The 22964-nt window shown below is 47.5% G+C and overlaps 1 protein-coding gene and 1 long non-coding RNA gene across 6 annotated transcripts in view; one reads left to right on the top strand and one right to left on the bottom strand.

Moving 5' to 3' along the window:
• The window catches only part of TSC1 (TSC complex subunit 1), a 47038-nt gene extending 27613 nt beyond the window's left edge, over positions 1–19425 (bottom strand). For 2 of the 5 annotated variants that reach the window (XM_039229692.1, XM_039229696.1), the window contains exons 1-4: positions 19226–19424; positions 9613–9675; positions 2564–2749; positions 378–481 (exon numbers count right to left, since the gene is read on the bottom strand). In XM_039229692.1, coding sequence (XP_039085623.1) covers positions 378–481; positions 2564–2669 — 210 coding nt within the window. In that variant the 5' untranslated portion in view covers positions 2670–2749; positions 9613–9675; positions 19226–19424. Of the gene's footprint in view, positions 1–377; positions 482–2563; positions 2750–8985; positions 9081–9612; positions 9676–19225 lie in introns of those variants that run through there. The other 3 variants (XM_039229695.1, XM_039229693.1, XM_039229694.1) reach the window with 3 other exon arrangements.
• A 251-nt stretch (positions 19426–19676) lies between these two features.
• Positions 19677–22964, top strand: LOC120230069. Its single transcript, XR_005527918.1, has 2 exons — positions 19677–20323; positions 21699–22964. It is a non-coding gene; the product is annotated as an uncharacterized LOC120230069 (long non-coding RNA).

The following is a 22964-nucleotide window of genomic DNA, read 5'->3' as shown; positions in this document are numbered from 1 at the left end:
AATGAGCCCCCTGAGCCATCTGTACCTACAGACTTTCCCATGTTGATAAAGCCTAAAATCCTATTTACGGGATGACTTAAAGGCATGTGCCTTACAGGTCAAAGCATCACTGCACAAGTACAGCAGCGGGATTACAGGATTTCTTGGAATAGCAAGTTCTTAGAAAACCTATGAAAAATATGCTTTCTTTTGTAAACTTCTCAGGGAAACGGGATCTGCCGATCATTTTCCTACGCAGTTACAACGAGGGAAGAGCCTCATCTGTGGCATGGAGAAGTCAAAGCAGCCCGCTCCCAGACTGCATGGCGCACGTGCACAGAAGCTGGCGTGCTGGCAGAGAAGGGGACCGGGGCGTCCCGTGACACCCCAGCAGGTACCTTATCGTGTGGCTCCTGCAAGGTAGTCAGGATGTGCAATACCGGCTGAGAATCAGTCTCCAGGTAATAATCCACCAAGGTGTTCACGAGCATGGGACCACGGTCTGCCAAAGGAAAGCACAGGCAGTAATCGTTCCTTCCTCTAACGTTCTACACTTACATCAAATGGCTGCCTGGCACAAATTCCAGAAAATGTTTCTTCATATATGCTACCCACAGTTATGCTAAGCGTTCTCTTTCTTCCCGCCCCCTGAAATCAATTTGGGTTTACTAGGATAATAGCAAATGTGCCTGCCTAAATATCCATAAAAGCACTGAAATGCTATCTTCTTTTTTTCACTGCTTTTTATAATTATAAAGTTGTAGGGGCACCTGGGTGGCTCAGTCGGTTAAGCATAAGACTCTTGATTTCGGCTCCGGTTCTGACCTCACAGTTCACGAGATTGAGCCATGTCAGGCTCTTCACAGACAGCAAGGAAGCTGCTGGGGATTCTCTCTCCATCTCTCTCTCTATCTCTTCCCCCTCCCCCACTTGTTGATTTTTCTCTCTCTCAAAATAAACAGTAAACATTTAAAACATAATAAGATACAATAAAATTGTAATCAATCCACGTCCATTGTTAACAACGCAGATTACGTCAAGGACATAAAACGAAAGTCCTCCTCGCCACCAGCCCCCCACCTACTCTTCAGAGTTTGGTACACGTCCTTTCAAACCTTCTCCCACTAGGATAATCACACACGCACACGCGTGCGCACACCCCCATGTCCAGAGTCACCAGTCCGTGTTCGTGTGTGTTTTTCTCACTTAACATGTTGTGGATACCCTCCCAAGGGAGCGCTGCTGACCTACTTCATTCTCCTCACTGACCTCCCGGTGCTCCACGGCACGGCCCAACGTGACACATTTAACCAGGCATCTACTGAAGGATACTTGGTTTTCCAATTTTTCCAAGGCTATAATGAAATATGGACTCTTGTTTGTTTTCAGGGTTTTTTAATGTTTATTTGTTTCTGAGAGAGACAGAGCATGAGCAGGGGAGGGGCAGAGAGAGAGAGGGAGACACAGAATCTGAAGCAGGCTCCAGGCTCTGAGCTGTCAGCGCAGAGCTCGATGTGGGGCTCGAACTTATGAGCTATGAGATCATGGCCTGGGCCGAAGTCCAGCGCTTAACCGACTGAGCTCCCCAGGTGACCCCGAAATACAGACTGTTAAGTAGAAAATGTGGTACATGGTTCTTAATTGGTGACAGACACCCCTAAAACGCTGAACACTAATTAATTCTCCTGCCAACAGTGCCCATTTCTGTAATCAGTATCTGCTTTCTGTCACTCCAGTAAGCAAAGAAAGGTACTTATTTAAATTCATATTTCTCTGATTAAAGACAGGGTATGTATTATTTTTTTAAGTTTATTTATTTTGAGAGAGACAGAGACAGTGCAAGCAGGAGAGGAGCAGAGAGAGGAGGAGACAGAAACCCAAGCAGGCTTTGTGCTGCCAGTGCTGAGCCCAACTTGGGGCTCAAACCCACAAAACCGCGAGATCATGGCCTGGGACAAAACTAAGAGTCGGATGCTGAACCACGTGAGCCACCCAAGCATCCCAGGTTACACATTTTTATACTAGAAATCACACCTGTGATTTGTTCTATCTGGCATCTGCTTGACAATGCTCAGGGAGGGGGAATAAGGGAGCGAAGATGAAACAAGAATGGCCAACTCTGAAGCTGGCTCGTGGGGCCATTACGTGATTCTTAATAGGTTTGTATGTATATATGAATATTTCCATAAGTAAAAGCTTAAAGTACATAGAGAGTGGGGCGCCTGGGTGGCTCAAAAGGTTAAGCGTCTGACTTCAGCTCGGGTCATGATCTCGCAGCTGATGGCTTCGAGCCCCGCATCGGGCTCTGTGCTGACAGCTCAGAGCCTGGAGGCTGCTTCGGATTCTGTGTCTCCCTCTCTCTCTGCCCCTCCCCCCACTTGCACTCTGTCTCTCTTTCCAAAATAAACATTAAAAAAATTTTTAAGAAAAGCACATAGAGAGTGAATCCACCAATATATGCTCTTCCTCGGTGGTTTTAAAGACCCTCCATAGAAGGTGAAAACCCCAATCAGCAGAGTGCAGTCACCCCGAAGCCAATCTCTCTGGATGAGCAGAGGGGCTAACATGGACGCGCGCCGCTTACCAGAACTGAGGTTCTCTTTAAATACGGCTGTTACGTCATCCCGCACACTCAGCACAGGGGAGTCCAGCATGGAGAGGAGCTCCCCGATGTTCGCTTGCTGGGCCATTATCTTGCACGGATGTGCTGGGCCGGGTCCGGAGCGTGCACTAACGACCCTGCAGGCCCTTCATGGGCGCCGCTACCAGACTGTGGGGGGAAGAGAAATAGTGTGACAAAACGGCCCCGCTTCCCTCACGAAACATGACTGCAAGGCAGGCACGGGCGTCTGACGCAGGCAAAGTTTGGCCAGAACCCGGCCAATGAGAGCCGCTAGGGTGTGAGACTAACGCCCGCTGACAGATCCGTGCATGGGAGTCGTACGGAAGGCGCCGGCGGGGACGGGAGACGCCGGCAGAGCAACTTCATCCCACGACCAAAGCGACGTTTTTCAGTTTTACTCATACTTCTGACTCTACCTCGGGTTTTGGCTAAGACGAGGCTTATGTTTCAAATCGTCGATCGAAAAAGCAGGCGAACTATTTTCAGAAAAAGAACTTAAAACCTACCATTTCCCTCCTGACACTCCCATCGAGGTCTAGAAGTCAGTACAGCCTGTTAGGTCCACAGGGCCAGAGACAATACCTCGTTCCAACCGGGGACCGCTTCTCAGTTTTCGTACAAGCCCCTCCCCCAGACGTCCTTCACACTCAAACACCACTGGTCATAGGGAAAAGGCCGGCGGGGGGGGGGGGGGTACCTTTCAAAGACTCGGTGCCTCCTGGAGGTGGAGCTGCCGACAGCAGCTCATTCTCCAGGTGGCACTACCCACATGGACAGTTGTTCAGTTCTCTCAAGGTATATTTTTAAAAACAAAACCAGGGGCGCTTGGGGGGCTCAGTCACTTGAGCGTCCGACTTCAGCTCAAGTCATGATCCCATAACTCATGGGTTCGAGCCCCGCGTGGGCTCTTTGCTGACAGCTCAGAGCCTGGAGCCTGTTTCGGAATCTGGGTCCCCTCCCTCTGCCCGTTCCCCATTCGTGCTCTTTCTCTCTCTGTCTCTCAAAAAATAAATAAATGTAAAAATAAAAATAGAAAATAAAATAAATATAAAAAAATAAAAACAAAACTGGTGATCATTTAGGAGGCAGGAAGTGCACACCTTTTACAAACATCACCGAGTATAGTCCTTACACGGTATCATAGGATTGGTTCTCCTGTCCTCGTTTTACAGGGAGAGAAACAACGGTCAAGACATTTGCTTGGGGCTGCTAAGCTGGCAAGAGGCAAAACCAAAGGAGAACTGAAATTTAAACCCAGGTCTGCTTGACGGTAAAGCCCTAAGCCCTTAAATGTGATATGAAGCTAACTTGTGGTTTTGATCCTCACAACAATTCTGTGAGGTCAGCAGATACCCTCTTTTACAAATGAGGATATGGATAGTCAGACAGTCAGACAGGAGAGGTAACTCTGCCAAGGTCACACGGTGAAGCAGAACTCAGATGGCCCAACTCCCAGGCCAACGACGCTCTCTGCCCGGCACCCTCACGTTGCTTCCCCCAGGGCCGTCCAGGAATAAGCTGAAGCAGCCGCTACCCAGCTTCCCCATCGACAGAAACCACCTGGGATGCCTATTCAGAATGTAGTCTCCTGGGCCCATTCCAGAACTGAATTTGGGGTTTAGGAACCTGCATTTTAATAGGCACGCTGGCAGGAAACACTACACTAAAAAGTCCACTGAAGAGTCAAGTCCCTCCGGTAAGTTGCCAAATTTAAAGTACCAATGACCCCAGAAACCGGGAGTACTTAACTTATTATTATCTCTGCTTTTGTTTAATTACAACCTGGCAGTAGGTTTGCCTCTTGGCAAATCAGAAGTTCATGAGCCAAAAAAAATCAATTAAAATGTCTACATGCAGGGGCGCCTGGATGGCTCAGTCAATTACACATCCAACTCTGGATTTCAGCCCAGGTCATGATCAGTGGTTCAGGGGATCAACCCCAGAGTCGGGCTCTGCATGGACAGCACGGAGCCTGCTTGGGATTCTATCTCTCTCTCCTCTCTGCCCCACTCCTGCTTACACATGCACACCCTCCCTCTCTCTCAAAATAAATAAACATTTAAAAAAATGTCTACATGCATTTTGGTAGCTAATCATGATGTAGGAAGTTGCTGGCTCATGCCTATAAATATAAATCTTACAGGTAAATCACAACGGAAGTCCATTTCAAAGGGCTTACAACTAGTAAGATTTTCCTGTAAAAGAGTTCAAGGCTGAAAATAGAAACAAATTTCATCTTGTGAGTTAGCTTAAATTAAATTTAGAAGTGAAGAAAATACCAACCTGCCCGGGTTTACTGTCCATCGAGAGAATTCAATGAGAGAACACACGCAGACACTTGGCACAACTAAATACTCCCTGAGTCGTGGCCACATAGTACAAAAAGAAAACTAGTGAAAATCCTGGGGCCACCATTTTCAAGATGACTTTTTAATAGCACATGTCTCTAGCCAGCCCTCACATTCACTTCTACTCCAGGGAAACCACGAATGATTCTCAGATTTAAAAGCATTTTTGTCCCTAAGTTTGGTTTTGTTCCAATAATACTGCTACCTACCTAGTCTCAGTTTAGTGAGACTCCGAGTTTGTATTTTGTGTATTCAGAGGACAGTAACTGGTAGGTCAGAGCTGGTCCCCCAAACCCAGGCAGCCCCGAACAGAGAGTGACAGGAGTTCCACCCCAAACAAACATGGCACCCATCCAGTCAACCTGGCCATACGCAGGGCTGGCCAGCGTGGGGTACCTAACTCACTTTTCAGTTTGTAAATGTCATGTTAGGGGTCAAAGTCTTGTTTCTGGAGCCTGCTCTTTCCAGACACTTTATAGAAAGCAAAAATAAGGTTTCATTCTAAAACATATTAATGTATTTTTGGTAAAAAGCTTTTCTCTTTGGTTCTAAAAGTCTACCTTTCAACCATATTTTTTTTAATTCCCCAGAAAAAAATTAAGTCTTGGGTTTTGTGGGAGCTCTTTATTTAAGTGCCCCAAGTTCATGGATTCTGACACACAAAAAAGTCCTCCCAAGACTTTAATCATGAGCTTTTGAAATCAGTCCCATGGCTGCACTATCTTTTCTTTTAGAATTCATTCAAATATTTCTCGAGGGTCTAAGTAAGTGCAGGGTGCTGAGTAGGAAAGACAGACTTAGCACGTGCAATGGAGAATTAAATGTGGGATAAGGAAGTGGACAGGGTTTAGTGTGTGCACAGAGTGGGAAAGGGGCCAGCAATAGGGGCAGGTGAGGCACACACGTGTCAGACACACTTTCCAGCCTGGGGAAGATCGACTGGGAAAAGTCATGTGAAGGTTAGCACCACAGGCACTGGAAGCATCAACTTACAGCTGTGAAAGTCTCTCTTCCATTCTGGAAATAACCAAGTATAGAAAACAGGAGTCAGGAGAGGCTGAAAGTCAATACCTAGGTTAATACATTTCTGTAACCTACATGCCAAAGCGCCATTCCACTTACTTAATGTTATCTTCACTGGCCGCGTGCCACAGCACAGTGCTATAGATTTAGGGAGCAATGACTTTCAACAGCCACTCCCCATGCCAAAACCCATCACTCTGTCAGCCTTCTGCATCTCAGGAATACACACGACCATCGGTCTAAAGCCAACATCGAGGTGACATCTTCGACTCCTCCACGCTCTTACCCTCCCCTTGGATCTGTCACCAAACCCACACCGATTTTGCTTTCCCTTTGTGGCCCTCATCAAAGCCCCATCACCTCCCATGCTGCTCCTCCCGCTTATATATATTCCTGCTCACCGACAATGAATCTGCCACCAAACAACCACAAAAGACTCTGAAATGGGGAAATCAGAATCCACCAGTCCCCTGTTTAGATTCTTCCCATGGAAAGAAGAGCCAAACCCATGAGTGGCCTAACGCTTCCTGTTCTTTGGCCAGTTGTGAACCCCTCAGCCACCGTCTGCCTCCTCTCACACCTCTCTGCCTCATCATTTCTCTGCTGTAGTCCCAGTCTCCCAAAACCCAGGAAAACTGGTGGGTGCCCTTGTGGCTCCCCTATCCCTGGAATGCTCCTCTCCCAGATCCTTGCACGGCTGACTCTCACTGGGGTCTCTACTCAAAGTGTCACCATCTCTAAGAGGTCTCCCCCAACCACCCAATCGAAAGCAGTCAGGGGCTGTCAGTGACCACCTTTGAATAAACCAAGTTTAAACTTCACAACTGGCCATCACATTCGATCACACGGAATACTCAGTATGATCTCAACATGCCGGGAAGAGAGGGATTAACCCAAGTTTAACTTTAGTCTCTATATCTGGCCAACATCTGGCTTTGGCCTTGGTCTTTAGAGCCTCTGAACTTGAACTGTCAACCGCCCTCCTTCAGCAGCATTTCTGGCATCCCTGACTGTGAGTGCGATCGACAGCTATGTGCTCGTGTCATTACCATCATATCTAATCTACACGATGTCTGTAACGTGGACAAGGCGTACATTTAGAATTACTATTAAAAATCTGAATATTCACTTTTAAATAAAGGCAAAACGCTCCAGCTGTAACATCCAAGCTCAGTGTTTTACATTTTAATTACAAACGTATATTCATTTTAAAATTAAAAGCTTTAGTTGATGAATGTGACTTTTTAAGATTTTTTAAAATTTTTATTTATTTTTGAGAGAGCACAAGCAGGGGAAGAGCAGACAGAAAATCCAAAGGGGGCCCTGCGCTGACAGGCTGACAGCAGCAAGCCCAATGTGGGGTTTGAACTCACTAACCGTGAGATCACAGGCCTGAGCTAAAGTCGGATGCTCAACTGACTGAGCCACCAGGCACCCCTGAACATGACTTTTATGTTCAAAAACAATCAAGAACGTTTCAAATGGCTAAATACGTTAACTAATAATGTGAATACTAAGAAGGTAGATTACACAACTTTACAAATAATAATAAGTATTCTTTGAGCCAAATGTTTATAAAATTTTTAATAATAGATGGCTAAATAAACAAAAATTATTTAATTCTAAATTTTATAGAATTGTCTCGTAGCACTTACTACAAACAAAATAAGCTTTTAAAGCTGCACTGAATTTATAGTCTTCGTTAGTAGTCTTTCAAGAAAAAGTCACATTTGGGAACACTTCACATCTTGCAAGGATGAATGAAAAATAAAATGTCAGCCTGTCACCTCAGTTATAAGACACGAAAAAAATCCAAAAATCACAGTCAACATCTATGATAAATCATCTTCGAGCCAAACATAAAGAATATAAGTAGTATAAAGAAAACAGTGTTAAGAAAAAACTGAAATCCTCTAACACATTTTATACACACTAATCAAATTTCAAAGTGGACTCTACAAAAAAGCTTTAGGAAGACAGCGGCTTGTAGTTTTGCGTCTATGAGGGCCAAAAGCGTGAACAAAGGAGCTCAGTAAGATGGTGGCTACCGGCTGCCAACACTTTTTAGTAGCTGAAGACGAAGGATCTGTGAGGCTTGCCCAAGATACAGGTTCCTTCTAGAAAACCATCTACCGGAAACTTCCCTAAATTGCATTCTGCTTTGTCCAAAAAGGTTAGTGAGGAACTGACTGTAGCGGCTGAACGCGGCACCCTACATGTAACACAGCGACCGCGGGAGCAATCTAGCTGCGAGCCGTGACCCAGTCATCTTCCTACATGAAAACTCCAAGCTTTACAAACCCAGCTGCTAAACTGTCCTGTAACGGCAATACTGAAAAATGAATTAAATTTGAGATTTACGATGTGTGTTACTCAGCTTGGCCCCCAGCGGTATGACCACAACCACTTGACGGTGGGTTCTAATTCCCGCTCTGTGGATCTGCGAAGAAGGACAAGTGTGAAGTCCACACAGAAGCACTGAGAATGAAGCCAGCCTCAGAAAGCTTCCCCTGCTTGTGAGAGAACAATACTACTGCCTTGTTGTTAGTGTACAATTTGTGTGAAGTTCCTGTTTGTGAACAGACATCAGTCTTTAAGGCAAAAAATCCGTCCTTTATTTCACAATCCCTGGGATGTAAGGTGAGGCAGACAGTGACAGAACACAGTTATAGGCAACAAGCGAGACGTGAAGGGAATCGCATTAGCTGTACAGAGAGGGACGGCAAGCCCGACACCTTCCCTATCTTGCCCACATCTCCCCACAGAGACGCAGCCCTTGCACTGGGCACTCTTCGCCGGTAAACTCACAATTACAGCTCAGTGCTAAGCGATGTCACTAAGACCAAATTCATAACCACAGAAGTGCCAAAGCCTCACTAGTTATGAAGAGTATATTCTAGGACTTTGAAAATCCTCCACTCCTAGAAACCACCACAGCATTTAATTCATCCCAGAACGCTAATTAAGACAATTAATACAGCAAGCCATGTTAAGACGTAAAGGCTAACTCACCAGTTCTTGGGCTCTCAGCACAGGATGTACATTAGAATCACCCAGACAGTTCATGAAATCCTGAAGCCCAGGCCCCACTCCAGAGCAAGTCAGGGGGTGGGGTCAGGAGAGCAATCTGGGTTTGCTGTTACAGATCCAGGTGGATTCCTAAGGCACAGGCAGGGGTGAGAACCTCTGTACCAGTCAAATGACTCGCTCCAACACAATGGCTTCAATTTAATCAATGTAACATAGTGGCTAAAACCAAGCCGTGCCACTATACAGAACTGATGTGAGCCACAGGGCCACCAAGTAGCAGCTACACAACCTTAGGAAAATCAGATAATGTCTCAGAGCCTCATTCCTCATCTGCAAAATGGGGACACACCAAAAGTGCGACTGTGAAACAGAAATGAGTGACACATACAAAGCACCTAACACAGTGCCTGGCACTGAATAAGCAATTAATAAAGCCCGGGGAGGCTGACAAATCATCTCATGCCACAGAAGGGCCGGTTCCTAGCTCACAGCTTAACCCAGAACTGTTCACCCCTGAATGCAAAGAAACAAGCACACATCTACACAGCCGTACCAGTGAACCACTCCCCTCCACCTCCCCCCAACCACTGGACTGAGCTGATACCTTACCTGCTCTGGGGACAATTGGTACTTCAGTTTCCAGTGCTGTCAACCTGGTGTCTTTCATGGTCACTGAAGGGAAAAAGCACATATATGTAGACAAGAATCTTACAGTAAAGTGAAAAGCAGACGCGGTCAGGGGGAGGTTAGGGCTCACCTCCTTCAAGCTGCTTCCTGCCCCAGCCCTGACAGGTGGCCCTATGGTTTCCACTGGAATGAACACTTACAATCATTGGGCGCACGTGCCTCTCTCTCCCTGTCTACATTTCTGAACAGCTGGTTGCTGGAAAATTCTTTATATTGTGCTGAACTTGTAATCTCTTGTCCTTTGTTAGCTGTTTATTCGAGCTCTAAGCAAATGGGCAGGAGGGGCTCTAGAACCATACACTTCCAAGTTGCAATCCACACTCTGCCACGTATTAGCTGGGTCACTTCTGGCGGCTTATCTTAGGTTCCTAACATCTAACCTTGTTACCTCAGCTGGAAAGTGAGAAGAGCGGCCTCTGCCTCAGGAGGCTGCCTGGGGTTATGCGTGAAGACGCGGCCTGGAGCTCTGGCACAGCGCATGGCGGAGTCATCACTCACGCAGCCCTGGGACTCAGGCCACAGGAGAGAGAACGGCGCCAGGCGCAAAGCACTTAGTGGGCCTACACCTCCTCATCACCTGCCATGCCCCCCTCCCTCCCTAGAGCCCCCCTTTCCCTCCTCCTCCCTTCCCCCCTCCCCCCATCTCACCCCCACCTCCCTGCTCCCAAGCTAAGTACTCACCCTTAAAACCTCAGCTTACACATCTGCCCCAGCAGAGAAGCCTTCCCTCCCCTCCACTCCCGTGCCCCAGACTAGGTCAGGTCCCCTGTTATATTTGCTTAGCAGCCTATATTTCTTTGTGTCACTTACAACAACCCAATTAAATAAGCGTAATTAGTTACTGAACATGTCTCCCTCACTAGATAGAAGTTCCATCCAGGGAGCGAGAGGAGCTCAGTCAGTACTGCATCTGACTACCACGGTGTCTGGTACTTGTCGACTAAAGGGTAGGAGTTAAAATATTTCTTAACTAAATGCACAAAGCTGACTTCTGCCTTCAAAACAGCACAACCTCAATCTAATCCTTCCACGTGACAAGCATGAAACACTTGTGAACAGCTATCATTCCTCTACTGTCTTCCCCTCTTTACCAATACTTTCTGTCTTGGTAATTAGCTCATATTAAACAAACACATTAAATATGAGTATATATATTTATATAAATATATTCCGAAGTGTTTTTAAAATGTGGGGTCTTCGAACTAATTTAGGTACAGTCTGATCGATGATAGGCCTCCCGAGGACAGGGATTATCTTTTTGGTCCCCCAGCGGACACCCCCAGGCCTACCGGAACATCTGGCACACAAGAGGCAAATATACCCTGTTCAGGTCAGCAAAAATCTCATCCCCTTCTCTGGTGGCCATTCCAGGGTGGGATGTAGAGCATGAAAGCTGAAAGTTGAGCCTCACACGCTGCCTACGCCTAATCAAGGAGCATGCAAAAGCTTGGAAACGAGCCCTTCACTGTACTGTGATGGTCAAAGTCAAACTAGTGGATGGAGCAACTCTCTAACAATTAACGCTCTTGCCCCAGAAGACTGGGTAATTATATTTCCTTGTGGAGCACATTCTAGGCATTAAAAGTCAACGGTCCTCAGTGGCATCCTGCAAATGTGTGTACACTTTCGAAAAGACCAGCAGAATCATTCACACAGGGAGTGCTTGCCTGGCCACAGTCAGTCAGTCAAGTAAAGAACTGGAATTAAAACACAGAAGCCTCTATTATTCAGCATCTTAAAATCAGCTGTAGTCCAGTGAGTCATATACACTTCCTCTTGCAATTAATCCTAGTTGGATCTTTTACCTGAAAAGGAATATCCCAGGGAGGGTGAAACTGGGATACACACAAGATGAGCTCTTGCAGCCTGCTCAGCCACGATCACCGTCTCAGACAAAGGGACGGGCACAGGAAATCAGGATGGTTTTTGTCCAGCGCTCAACATTAAGACTTCTTACATTATCGCTAGGCCAAAAACTGGCTAATGGTAACAGACTGTCATCAATTTAATGTTGACAAGTCAAAGGCTACCTGCCATTATTTATATTTTAATTGCTTATTTACTTATCCATTTCTACTTAAATCCCGTCCTACGGAGGTACGACTAGGTAACACCATTCTGGTCAGGCAAGTGCTACGTGTCCTGTGAACTTCCTGTTCAGGGGTCAAGAACGGAGAAGACCCTCTTCAAAGATGTGCACCCAAAAGGGGTGTGGGTGGAAACACCTGTCAGAGCATAACAGGGTCAAGCCATGCTCTTATCTTCAAGAGCCAAATTAAAAAAGAAACATGCCCCCAGATCTAGATGTTTCCTCTTTCACATCTGACTCAAGAGCTGCATTCTCACCTGGTGATGGCACTTCCTACAAGCAGTCTTTTTGAATGAATGAATGAATGAATGAATGAGTGATGAATGAATGACTGAATGAATAAAGGGTAAGTCTGAGGAAGAAGCAGGCTCTGTGCTTTTAGTCTTCCAAGATTAAACAGAAAGAGCTCAGGTCAATCTGTTTTCCTACTTCACCTTAATTTCATTTTTCAGGTGTTTACATGGCTCACATACTTAGAATTACACTTGAACTCCACCTTAACAGGCATGTACAGCTGCCATTAGCAGGACCCTACACATCTCTTTTCACATCCCTCTGTTCTGGGCAAGATGCATTACATGCTGGGAGAGAGCTAAGAGCTCTATATTCCTTCATGAAATATCAGGAGCAAGTACTTAAAATGCCTTTACAAAGTATTTTATCTGAAAATGTCACTTGAGGATTCAGGCTTTTGGCAAAACCCAGCACCGAGTGTGTGGTCTCCTACCCTCAGAACCAAATCCCATGAAATAAGTCCCCGCACAGCACAGCACCTAACACAGCTCTGTACACGCTTGTCTATGATGTAAGAATGAAGGCAAATGTGTCTGCACCACAACTTCTTTCCCGTGCTCAAGTCTTTCATCTAAAAAATTCAAAGACAATTCAGATATAGGCTCAGGCACAGACGGCCTAGTCCACGGTACAGGTAGACCAGAAGCATTACTCCATGATGTTCACAATAAAGACAGCAGTAATAATGACACACCAGCACACCACTGCGTTCAGCTCTGGCTCAGGAACAGTCTTGGGTGACTTCCTCGAGCAGTATTCTACCGAGTGAACAAAGCTGCCTTCAGCACAACTGCACCCAAAAGGGGTAAGATTCTAGCTGCAAGTATCTCTTCCCACGGCACACAGGGAGAAGGAGAGGGGGTAGGAAATACTACTTTGCATGTGAGCGTGAAGCAGCTGATGGAGAAACCTGCCAACGCGTGTAGCTGTGGGTGGCTTCCCTGGCCCCGCCACTGCGCGCCCTCTCAAGGACACAGGAACCGGGCCAGGGGAGCTCCGGAGTTGCCATTCAGAATTTTGGCCATTAGGGACCTGGAAGGACAACTTGCTGAAGCTTCTACCCTATTTCAAAGGTGAATGTTGTAGAATTGGTCTGTAGGGATGGAGCCTGGCTTCAGTTAGGTATCTCTCTTCTACAAATAGTAATGTTTCTTTTAGTCTGAATCAAAATTATTTACCAAGAAAACACACATCAGACAGATACCATGCATGTGTCAGAGAGGCACTATCCAGAGCTTCCCCTAAAAGGAATCTGAGCAAACTGTAAGATTTCTGTAAGTTCCCAGGACTACAACAGAAATACCCTAGGGAATAAAGGCACAGGGTGTGACAGTCCAGGACAGTGGTCCTCAAATGTGGTCCCAGCAACAACAGCATCACCTGGGGATTTGTTAACATGCAGACTCCTGGGCCTCGTGGCATACCTCTTAATCCGAACCGTGAGGGTGGGGTTTTCTGGGCAATTCTGAAGCCCTTATTAAAGGTGCAGAGACACTGGCCCAGGAAGAAGAAGGATGAAGTCAAAAAACATTAAAAATATAAATTTGGGGCCCCTGGGTGGCTCAGCTGGTTAAGCACTGACTTCGGCTCAGGTCATGATCTCAGATCCGTGGGTTAGAAGCCCATGGCAGGCTCCGTGCTGACAGCTCAGAGACTGTAGCCTGCTTCAGATTCTGTGTCTCTCTGTCTCTGTCTCTGTCTCTGTCTCTCTGCCCCTCCCCTACTCATGCTCTGTCTCTCTCTCTCAAAAATAAACATTAAAAAACTATAAAAAAATACACATATATAAATTTAAAATATAATTGTATAAATACTGTGAGGTTCAAAGGGGAAAAAATACATAGTGCAGAAACCTTGGAAAAAAGCCCAGTGGAACTGCGCCAGGTGCTAAAGGTACCGGCACAGACTGAACTCCAAGCCTGACAAGCACTTAGCAACTTGCATACCTGAGATCTCCACTTCTAAATTTTTTAATGTGGCATTTAAGTTGAATTCCTTGAGAAGTATAAAGAGTCATTCAATATAGAAGTTTAACCAGAAGATTTACAACACAAACAGTACACAGGTCCACCTTTGAAAGGCTTGGGCCTTTCCCACCTACTGGTTAAAAAAAAAAACACATTGTTTTGGGGCCACCTGGGTGGCTCAGTCGGTCAAGTGTTCGACTTGGGCTCAGGTCATGATCTCACGGTTCATGAGTTTGAGCCCCGTGTCGGGCTCTGTGCTGACAGCTCAGAGCCTGGAGCCTGCTTCAGGTTCTGTGTCTCCCTCTCTCTCTGCCCCTCCCCTGCTCACGCACTCCTTCTCTCTCTCAAAAATAAATAAACAAAGCCCAAGTCCATTTTTAGGAGGAGTAATCTATCTATAATAATCAGCTGGGCTGCAAGCTGGGTCTATAAAGTTCCTGAGTGAACCTGTATGAATTGTTTGGTGGTGATAGGACAGGAAGGGATATTTGGTCCAAAGCTTCCAGCAGATTTTCAGAGGGGAACTGAGGCCCCCCCAAAGTTAAGAACCACTAACTTATGATTTAGTGTATGAGATTAGCAGTTCATGTCATTTATCAAAGTGAAAGATGAAATGTTTGGGTTCTGAAGTCAACCAACAGGGCTCAAATCCCAGCTCAGAAGCTGTGGAAGGGACCTTAGGCCTCAGTTTCCTCATCTTCCTATCCTGTCTCCTAAGGCTGTGGGAAGAGTTAATGGGGATTGTGCATGTAAAATAGCAGGGTTAGGCACATAAGTACTCAATAAATACAAACTTGATTATAACAATATTACTACTAAATGAAATGTATTGCTGGGCACCTGAGGCTTCCGTCTATCCATGTAACAACTTGCATGTGCAACAATGATAAAACCCATTCCGTAACTCCAAATGGATACACTTCACGTTGGCTGCTGTGCTCTGTGAACTATTCAAAGTAGTAGCAGTCTTAATGCAGACACTAGGGTCACCGCATCTGTTCCTCCTTATCACCCCCTACTGAGCCTTCTGTCACCAAGAGAAAGGCAAAATCGTCCCCTGTTACTCAAATAATGCTTCATGGTCTCTATTGCCTTAATCTTTACTTTAGAAAGTGACCTGTGAGCTCTAGGCCAGCAGTACCAGGCCGTGTTCTGTATCAAAGCTGGGGTTTTAAGGCACTTTACTCATTAGATGATAATCTGAATTCATTCAACCTTAAAAAGTTTTCTGTTACCTTTTGCTGGTTCCCAGGACAGAACAAAAGTTAGCGCTGCACAAGGGACAATAAGAAACTGGCGAGGTCCTAAGATCATGTATCTTTAATTTATTTATACACACATACATGTGATTTTTATTCTCCCCCTAAAAAACATAGACATTAGATATTTAATGACTAATTTCTAGTAACTATAGGCTTAAAAAGGATCATCTCAAATAGCTGATGGCAGACCTCTTTCAGAGTAATTCAAATGGCAAAAAATGAGAAGTATTGTCAAGCAAACTAAATTATACTAAACACAGGGGGGAAATCTCAAGTGTTGAGTATATGCTGATTATACACACACATATTTTTAAAGCAAAAAGCTACAGGTTTGAATGTTACTGAGTATACTTTGCTTTCATGTTTAATCTCAGCACCTCACATAACAAACACAACTAATACAAATAAAACCAATCTCTCAAAAAGAGATTTAAAACATGAAAAATTTATAGGGGGTTACCTTTTAAAGTATCATGTGATACAAAGGAAAGAATACACAAGTCATCACTCAATGGGTCAGGCTTAGGAGTCAGCCATGTGCGAGGTTTTTGCTTTTTTTTTTTTTTTTTTGAAGGAATTTCTTTTTTTAAAATGTTTATTTTTGAAGGAGGGATAGAGAGCAGAGCGTTAGTGGGGAAGGAGGCAGAGAGAGGGAGACACAGAATCAGAAGGAGGCTCCAGGCTCTGAGCTGTCAGCACAGCACCCAACGCAGGCTCGAACCCATGAGTTATGGGATCATGACTTGAGCTGAAGTCGGACGCTCAACCGACTGAGCCACCCAGGTGCCCCTGTTTATTTTTAATGTTTATTTATTTCTGAGAAATAGAGAGACACAGTGTGAGCAGGGAAGGGGTAGAGAGAAAAGGAAACAGAATCTGAAGCAGGCTCCAGGTTCTGAGCTGTCAGCACAGAGCCCAACGCAGGGCTTGAACTCAGGAACGGTGAGATCATGACCTGAGCCGAAGTCGGACCCTTAACCGACTGAGCCACCCAGGCGCCCCAACGTGCTTAGTTATTATAAAGCCATTAACGCTTTGATTCAATCAATTTAGTTAGAGTGTTTGACTGAAGTCCCAGGGGGGCCTAAAATCCCAGAAATGTAGACCTGGAAACACTCTAATTCACAATCCAACTTTCTTATTTCACAGACGAAGAAACTCAAGCTTAGAGAACTTCAGTGGCTTGTTAAAAGTCAAGAGCTATTTGATTTTTAGCAAAGCCTAAAACAGTTGATGTACTGCCGCATTTTGTTCATCTTCATCCAAGAATATATGAGTAATTCCAGGAAAAGCTAATTTTAGTCCACTATGGCTCTGGAACCTGGAAAAGAACATACCTGTACCCTAACAAATGGGGAAAGAAGATGGAGCTACAAGATCAAGTCAGCTGTAATTCAGAGCCCAAAACTCACCCACCACTATACACACACCAGAGGTCAGAAACTATTTTAGGAGATGCCTTTGCAATAAATTATACATCAAAGGAAAAATAGCCAAATTGATACTTGAAGCCACTGGTCCTCACCCTCTGGTGTCCATCAGAATCACCTACGGCTTCTACCAAATATATTTCCAGGGCCTCCTTGAAGACCAAATATGCAGGCCCACCTACTGTGGGGCTGGACATCTGTGCAAGGAGGTCCTGATGAACACTACTGCTTGAGATCGCGTGTTCCCCGCAATTTCGTTATTCTGTAAACGTGACACAGACGAGTATATATTTGACTTGTCCTAGTAAGACTGCTCAGTTTCAGCTCACAAATGACACCAAGCGTGCACAAAAGGCGTCAGATTACACGGCCAACAGTAGCCCTGGACAGGTCCTCCCTCTGAAGCCAGTGAGGAAAAGGCCAACTGAGTCACAGGATCTGAGACACTGCAATGTCATGGAGAGAGGTAAGAAGGCTTGTGGCCGCCTCGGAGTCTGTCTAACTAGGAATTTAGAGACCTAGCGAGTCTTTCCGACACCAGGAAATGCATGAAGTAAAGAAAGCTTACATCATCCACCTTTCCAGGCACGTGATGTAAGAGTGTTTTAGGTAAGATATTAACTTTAGTAGGAGGATATTTTCATTTTACATCTTCTATAAATACCCCTGCAGTTTACACCAGGTGCTTAGAGGAAGGTCTGCCCGCTCCCCAGGGCAATAGCGAAGAATGTTTTGGCGTTTCTGGGGAGCCTCATTTGCCTGATGCATGACTGTTAAAGGTACATTTCCCTACACAACCCTAAATCAGCCTTCATATTTGCATATTCCAGGTTTACTCAGGAATGTTCAACTTAAGAATCACAGGTGCTTGCTCAGTAAATCAAGGGTTCCCCGAAGATTTCGTTTTATGACGCTTCCTGAAATTTACAGCTACACCTGCCAGCGCCTTTGAATTCCGAGAACTCCAAGTAGATCCCAAAATTATAAATCAAAGTATCTCAGAAGAGTATTATTCTATTTTAGTATTTTTACAGCTTACTCTATGCAAAGCAAAGTGCTATTTCTAGGCTTCCTATTAAAAAACAAAAAAAAAAAACACCAGCAAGGATTTTAGTCGGACTTCTCTCTGCAGTAAAGGCACCAGTTTTATAAAAACATCAAACACTCGCCGGCCTAATTTAGACTCACATATTTACAAGCACAACACTGCCATCCGAAACAAAGCTAAAGTGTACAAGCACCGATAACTGCACGCACACAGCTAAGGTGTACAAGCAAACGTACCCTCTCCAAAATTAGACACACGTACATGCAACACACACAGGCACTTGTGCACAACCTCTGGCCGACTAATTCCGATCACTTAATTAGAATGACAGGCTGGCTCTGGTCAAGCAACGTATAAATGGGAGCACAAACAGATGCAGGGGAGCATAAATAACGCCGGGAGCACAGTCCTGGGACCCGCGGCGGAGTCACAGACCTCTACTGCAGCCCCGGCTCAGAAAACCCTGGAGATGTGACCTTGGGCAACTAACTCTAATCTCTCTGGGCCTCAGTTTCTCCTCCAGAGAAATGGAGGCGTTAACAGGGGCCGTCTCTTCCCTTCGCCGCGAGGACCGCAGGACACGATGACCGCAAAGCACTTCCACGGTGAGTACTCCATAAACGTGAGCGGTTGTCAGGGGCAGGGCCGCGCCCCCTCCCACGCTCCCCCCACCCCGAAAAATCCGAAGCACACGAAGCAAAACTCTTGCACGGGAAACACAAAGGGCTTGAGTTGTAAAAGGTCTCTCGGACCGCGGGCTCTTCACCTTCCAGTTCCTCAAATGAATGAATGAATGAGCGTCTAGGAGTGGCTCTGCAAATAGCTGTCTCCTAAGGTTCACCTCTGCCGACTTTAAGGTAACTGTCTCCGACCGTCAATTAAACACCCACAAGCACACCCGCAGCGAGGCACCCGGGTCCTGCACATTCCGCCGGACACGCAGGGTCCCGGCGAGCCCTCGATGCCCACAGGCAGCCTCCATTCATTCTCCTCCCCACCCCTGACCCCTCTCCGGAAGGCCCAGGACCAGCCGCCCTCCCCCACCCGCCCTGCCCCTCCGGCCGAGGGTCTCTCCCCTGCCCCCCGCAACCCGCGGGAACCTGTCACCCCACCAAATGAGGGGCTGGCGAAGGGGCCCGCCTCACCCCTGCCCTCGGCACCACGCCCCAGGGGTGCAGCCGTCCCCTCGGCCGCCGAGGAGGGGCGAAGTGCTGGTCCGGCCCGCCTCGCGTCCCCAGGGACTCGCCAGCTCTGCGGGGCCCCGCCAGAGACAGCGCGTAATAAGAGGGAGGGGAAAGCTCTCCGAACACCCCCTCCCGGGGTTCCCTCTCCAGCAAGTGAGCCCCTTGCCCCAGCCCCTCGGGGCCTCCCAGACCGGGGTCGTGGTGCCAGGGATGCCCCGCGAAGCCCCCGAGAAAAGGAGGGGGCGACACCCCCATACTCACCCACCGTCTCCTCCCCCTCAGCTGTTTACCTCACAGTTCCTCCAGCCTACAGGGCGCCGCCATCTTGGACGTACAGCACCTCCCCCGTCGTGAAATGCCCACGACCGCCGCAGCCTCCGCCACGAAAAAGAGTGCCCAGTCGGGTCTCGCCTCCCCTTCGACCCCAGCGGCAGGTGACCGCGGCCGGCAGCCCCGTTGGACGGAAGAGGCCGTCCTGCGCATTACTGATGACGAGAACCAGCCGAGAAAAAGCCCAGGGGAGTTTGTAAGGTAGGGGGGCGGGGACGGGCGGAAGGATCCCGAATGGAGGCCGCTGAGAGATCTTGTGACTCCGAAGGAGGCGAAAAGAAGGGCCGGCGCGGCGGGAGGAGCCACGCGAGGGAGTGAGGGGCGGAGCGGAGGTCACGTGCCCGGGCGGGCGGGAGGGGCCGTGCTAGAGGCGTAAACAAGGTGGCCCGGCTGGGTGTGGTTGGGGTGCCTCTGCCCTCCCCCGCACCCCTTTTGCCCTAGCCCTCCCGGTTGTTTCCCTGCCCCCAGGGTCTCTCTCTCAAACCCGCCGCAGAGCTGCGATCATGTTCCCCAAAGAGCCCCCGGGGCCCGCGTGGGTGAAGGGTCCGCTCTCGAGCCTTGGGGGAGTGGCAGCTCATTCCGTCAGGGCAGCCTTCGTTCCTTTGCGGAATATTTGCAAAAAGCCCGCCTCTGGGACCGTGAAGGGGACCACACTGGCGTCTGCCCTCGGGCTGCCAAGGCTTCAGACCCGATCAACCACCCTAATCAGGGCAGACAGCTTTAAAATAAGGCAGCCTTCATAAAGTGCCTTCTATTTCCTAGCTGTGTGGACCTGACAAGTCTTAAAGTCGGCTGGGCCTCAGTTTCTTCCTCTGTGAAATGGGCATGATAGCATTGCTCAAGTGAGAATTCCAGTCCTGAGACTAGTACGGCCCAACAGGTGATGTTCTCCATCAGAGGCGGGATGCGATAGCCACTGGGAGCAGTTCAAGTAGCATGAGAGAGCAGGCAGAGAGTGAGCTGAGCCTCACGGCGGGATGTGAAAGGCTTTTGGAAGGAGTGGGCATCTGCTTTGTTTTCAAAGGAAAGGTAGGTCTTATGAGCTAGAAATGGGAGAGGCGATCGGGAGGAAAAAGGCATTCCAGGCGGAAAGCACCAACGAATCAAGAGCCTAGAAGCAGTACATGCTGGGCGGCTGATGGTAATAACAAATTTTGTCATGGGAACCAATTGGGTCACAATGCAAGACAGCTCGTGATTTAAGGGGCCAGGTGCCTGAGCGGCCAGGACAGAGGGTGCTGTCAGAATTCGGAGAGGCCCAGCGTGGTCCCAAGTAGGGTTTACTGCTGGCTTGTATGGTGCTTTGTGAGAATTAATGACACCCCTTCTGGGAGACCATGTGAGCAGAGCCCAGGGCGTGTTTCAGCCCTATCCTCTACCCCCAATCCTCTTGGGTTGAGCAGTGTACAACCTTTATAACCGTGCTGGCTTATGGGGAAGGTGAGTATGGAGCTGGGGATTCAACCAGTCTAACGTGGTTATGGAAGCAGTCGGGGGAAGCCAAGAGTTCTTGATTCTAATGGATCAGAGCTAGAATGCAGGGTTCTGCCGTTGTACTAACTGACCTAGCCTTAATTTCTTCATTCACAGTATGGGGTAATAGTATTGCCTACATCGTTGGGATTTGAGGTTAAATCAGTGAGACCTGAAGCTATAACTAGGGTAAAACCTAGTTCAATAAATGTTACTTCTGGGGGCACCTAGGTGGCTCAGTCGATTGAGCGTCTGACTTCAGCCCAGGTCATGATCTCGTGTCGCCCGAGTTCGAGCCCCGCGTCGGGCTCTGTGCTGACAGCTCAGAGCCTGGCGCCTGCTTCGGATTCTGTGTCTCCCTTTGCTCTCTGCCTCTCCCCTGCTTGCGCTTTCTCTCTCTCTCTCTCTCTCTCTCTTTCTCTCAAAAATAAACATTAAATTTTTTTTAAATAAATAAATGTTACTTCTGTTACTGTGTTCATCGTGCTCATGGCCAGCATCCGTCACTTCTAGGAGCTGGTCTGCCAAATGTTGAACTTTGTAGCCACTCAAGGGCCGTCAGCAGGGGCGGGGGGGAGGGGGGTGTCCAGAGATGAAAAGGTTGGGAGAGAAGGGGAAGGATCTGGTTTCTCCACAAACCATTTCACAGGAACGGAAGACTGCCTTTGCATTCACACCAGGGCCAGGGCTCAAGTGCATTCAGAGATTTCAGAGTCCAGTGATTGGAGGGCCCAGATTAAGGGGTGGAGTCAGGGGCCAGGCGTGACCTAGAGCTCTAACCCAGGAACCTTACTCCCTCCCCCCATTTTCCTTGGCTCTTTGACCTCATCCTGCTGGAATGTTCTCTCCGTGGAAAGGAGCAGTGATCCACAGAGCTCATCAACTGCTGGCCCTCAAGGGGGCCCTAACTGCATTGTTACGGTTTACACAGCGTCTGGAAGAAGAATGGTAATTGTTCTCTCAATATGGACCACCAGATGCTTGTGACAAGAGTCCAGGAGGAACAGCCAGAGGCAGCCCGGCCACCATCCCCAGCCACTCTTAGTCCTGGCTACCTGGATACTTTTTCTCTAAAAGTCTTGGTTCGCCTGTCTGAACGTGACAAGAAACAAAGGAGTTGAGCCGGTCTAGGCAGGTGGCGCTGACCTGATGTGCGTGGTAGACCTCACGGCGTTTGTCTGTGCGATGTCTCCCCCTCCCCTTCCTAGGCGCAATCACAGTACCCCCCTGAGGCCATGGGCACCCTGACTAGCCAATCCCCATCATCTAGCCAAAGAGATTGGCCTCTGGACACGTGGCTTGAGCTGGGCCAGTCAGGGTGCTTCCTTGAGTCTATCTATGGATGCTAAAGAGAGATTGTGTCTCGTCTTCAGGGTCCATAAACCTGGATGAAGGAGCTGTGACCCCCCACTTCCCCATCGCCTACATCAACCTCAGAGAGAAGTCCAGCCAAAAGATGGAAAAGACCTAGAGGAAGACCAAGACAGAGATGGAAAAAGAAATATAAGTTGCTATCTCCTGAATTTTCAGAGTCCTTGAAAAAAGCTTGCTTTCCGTATGTAGCTTCATGCCACTCACCCTGCCTCCAATGACCACACACCTCCTGCAAGGCCAAGCCCAAGTTTCTGGCAGTGACCTCCACAGCCCTGGAACCCCATCTCATCAGCCGCCCCTTGCTGTCTGCACTGTGTCCAAAAGACAAAGATTATATGTATACACGCTGTATACATATATGACCATACACATATCTGCGCATGTGCTTTTTCTTTGTCAGTAGGCTTCACCCCCGGCACAAAGCCCGATGTGGGGCTTGAACTCACAGCCTTGACATCAAGACCTGAGCTGAGATCAAGAGTCAGACCCTTAACCAACTGAGCCACCCTGGCACCCCTGTATGAGTGTATTTTTAACTTACATAAATAGTTTGTGTTTTAGACGCCAATCTGTTTCTTACTTTCTTCCCCACTCACCATTGTTTTGAAGCTCTATGCGCGTTGCTCTGTATACATCTAGCTAGTAGCTTCTAACGGCTGACAATTACTCAGTGATTCGGATCTACGCCGATCTGCCCTCCACTCTCCCATGGAGGGAATGATACCCCGTGTCATCAGAAACAGCACTGGAGGAACATCACTATACTGATACGGCTGAGAATGTCTTTGGGATGTGTACCTAGGAGTAAAACCAGTGGACTTAA

This window comes from Hyaena hyaena, unplaced genomic scaffold (genome assembly GCF_003009895.1).
Source record: "Hyaena hyaena isolate Hyena2069 unplaced genomic scaffold, ASM300989v1 scaffold_38, whole genome shotgun sequence".
Classification (NCBI taxonomy): domain Eukaryota; kingdom Metazoa; phylum Chordata; class Mammalia; order Carnivora; family Hyaenidae; genus Hyaena; species Hyaena hyaena.
This window is presented reverse-complemented; position numbering and strand designations above follow the sequence as displayed.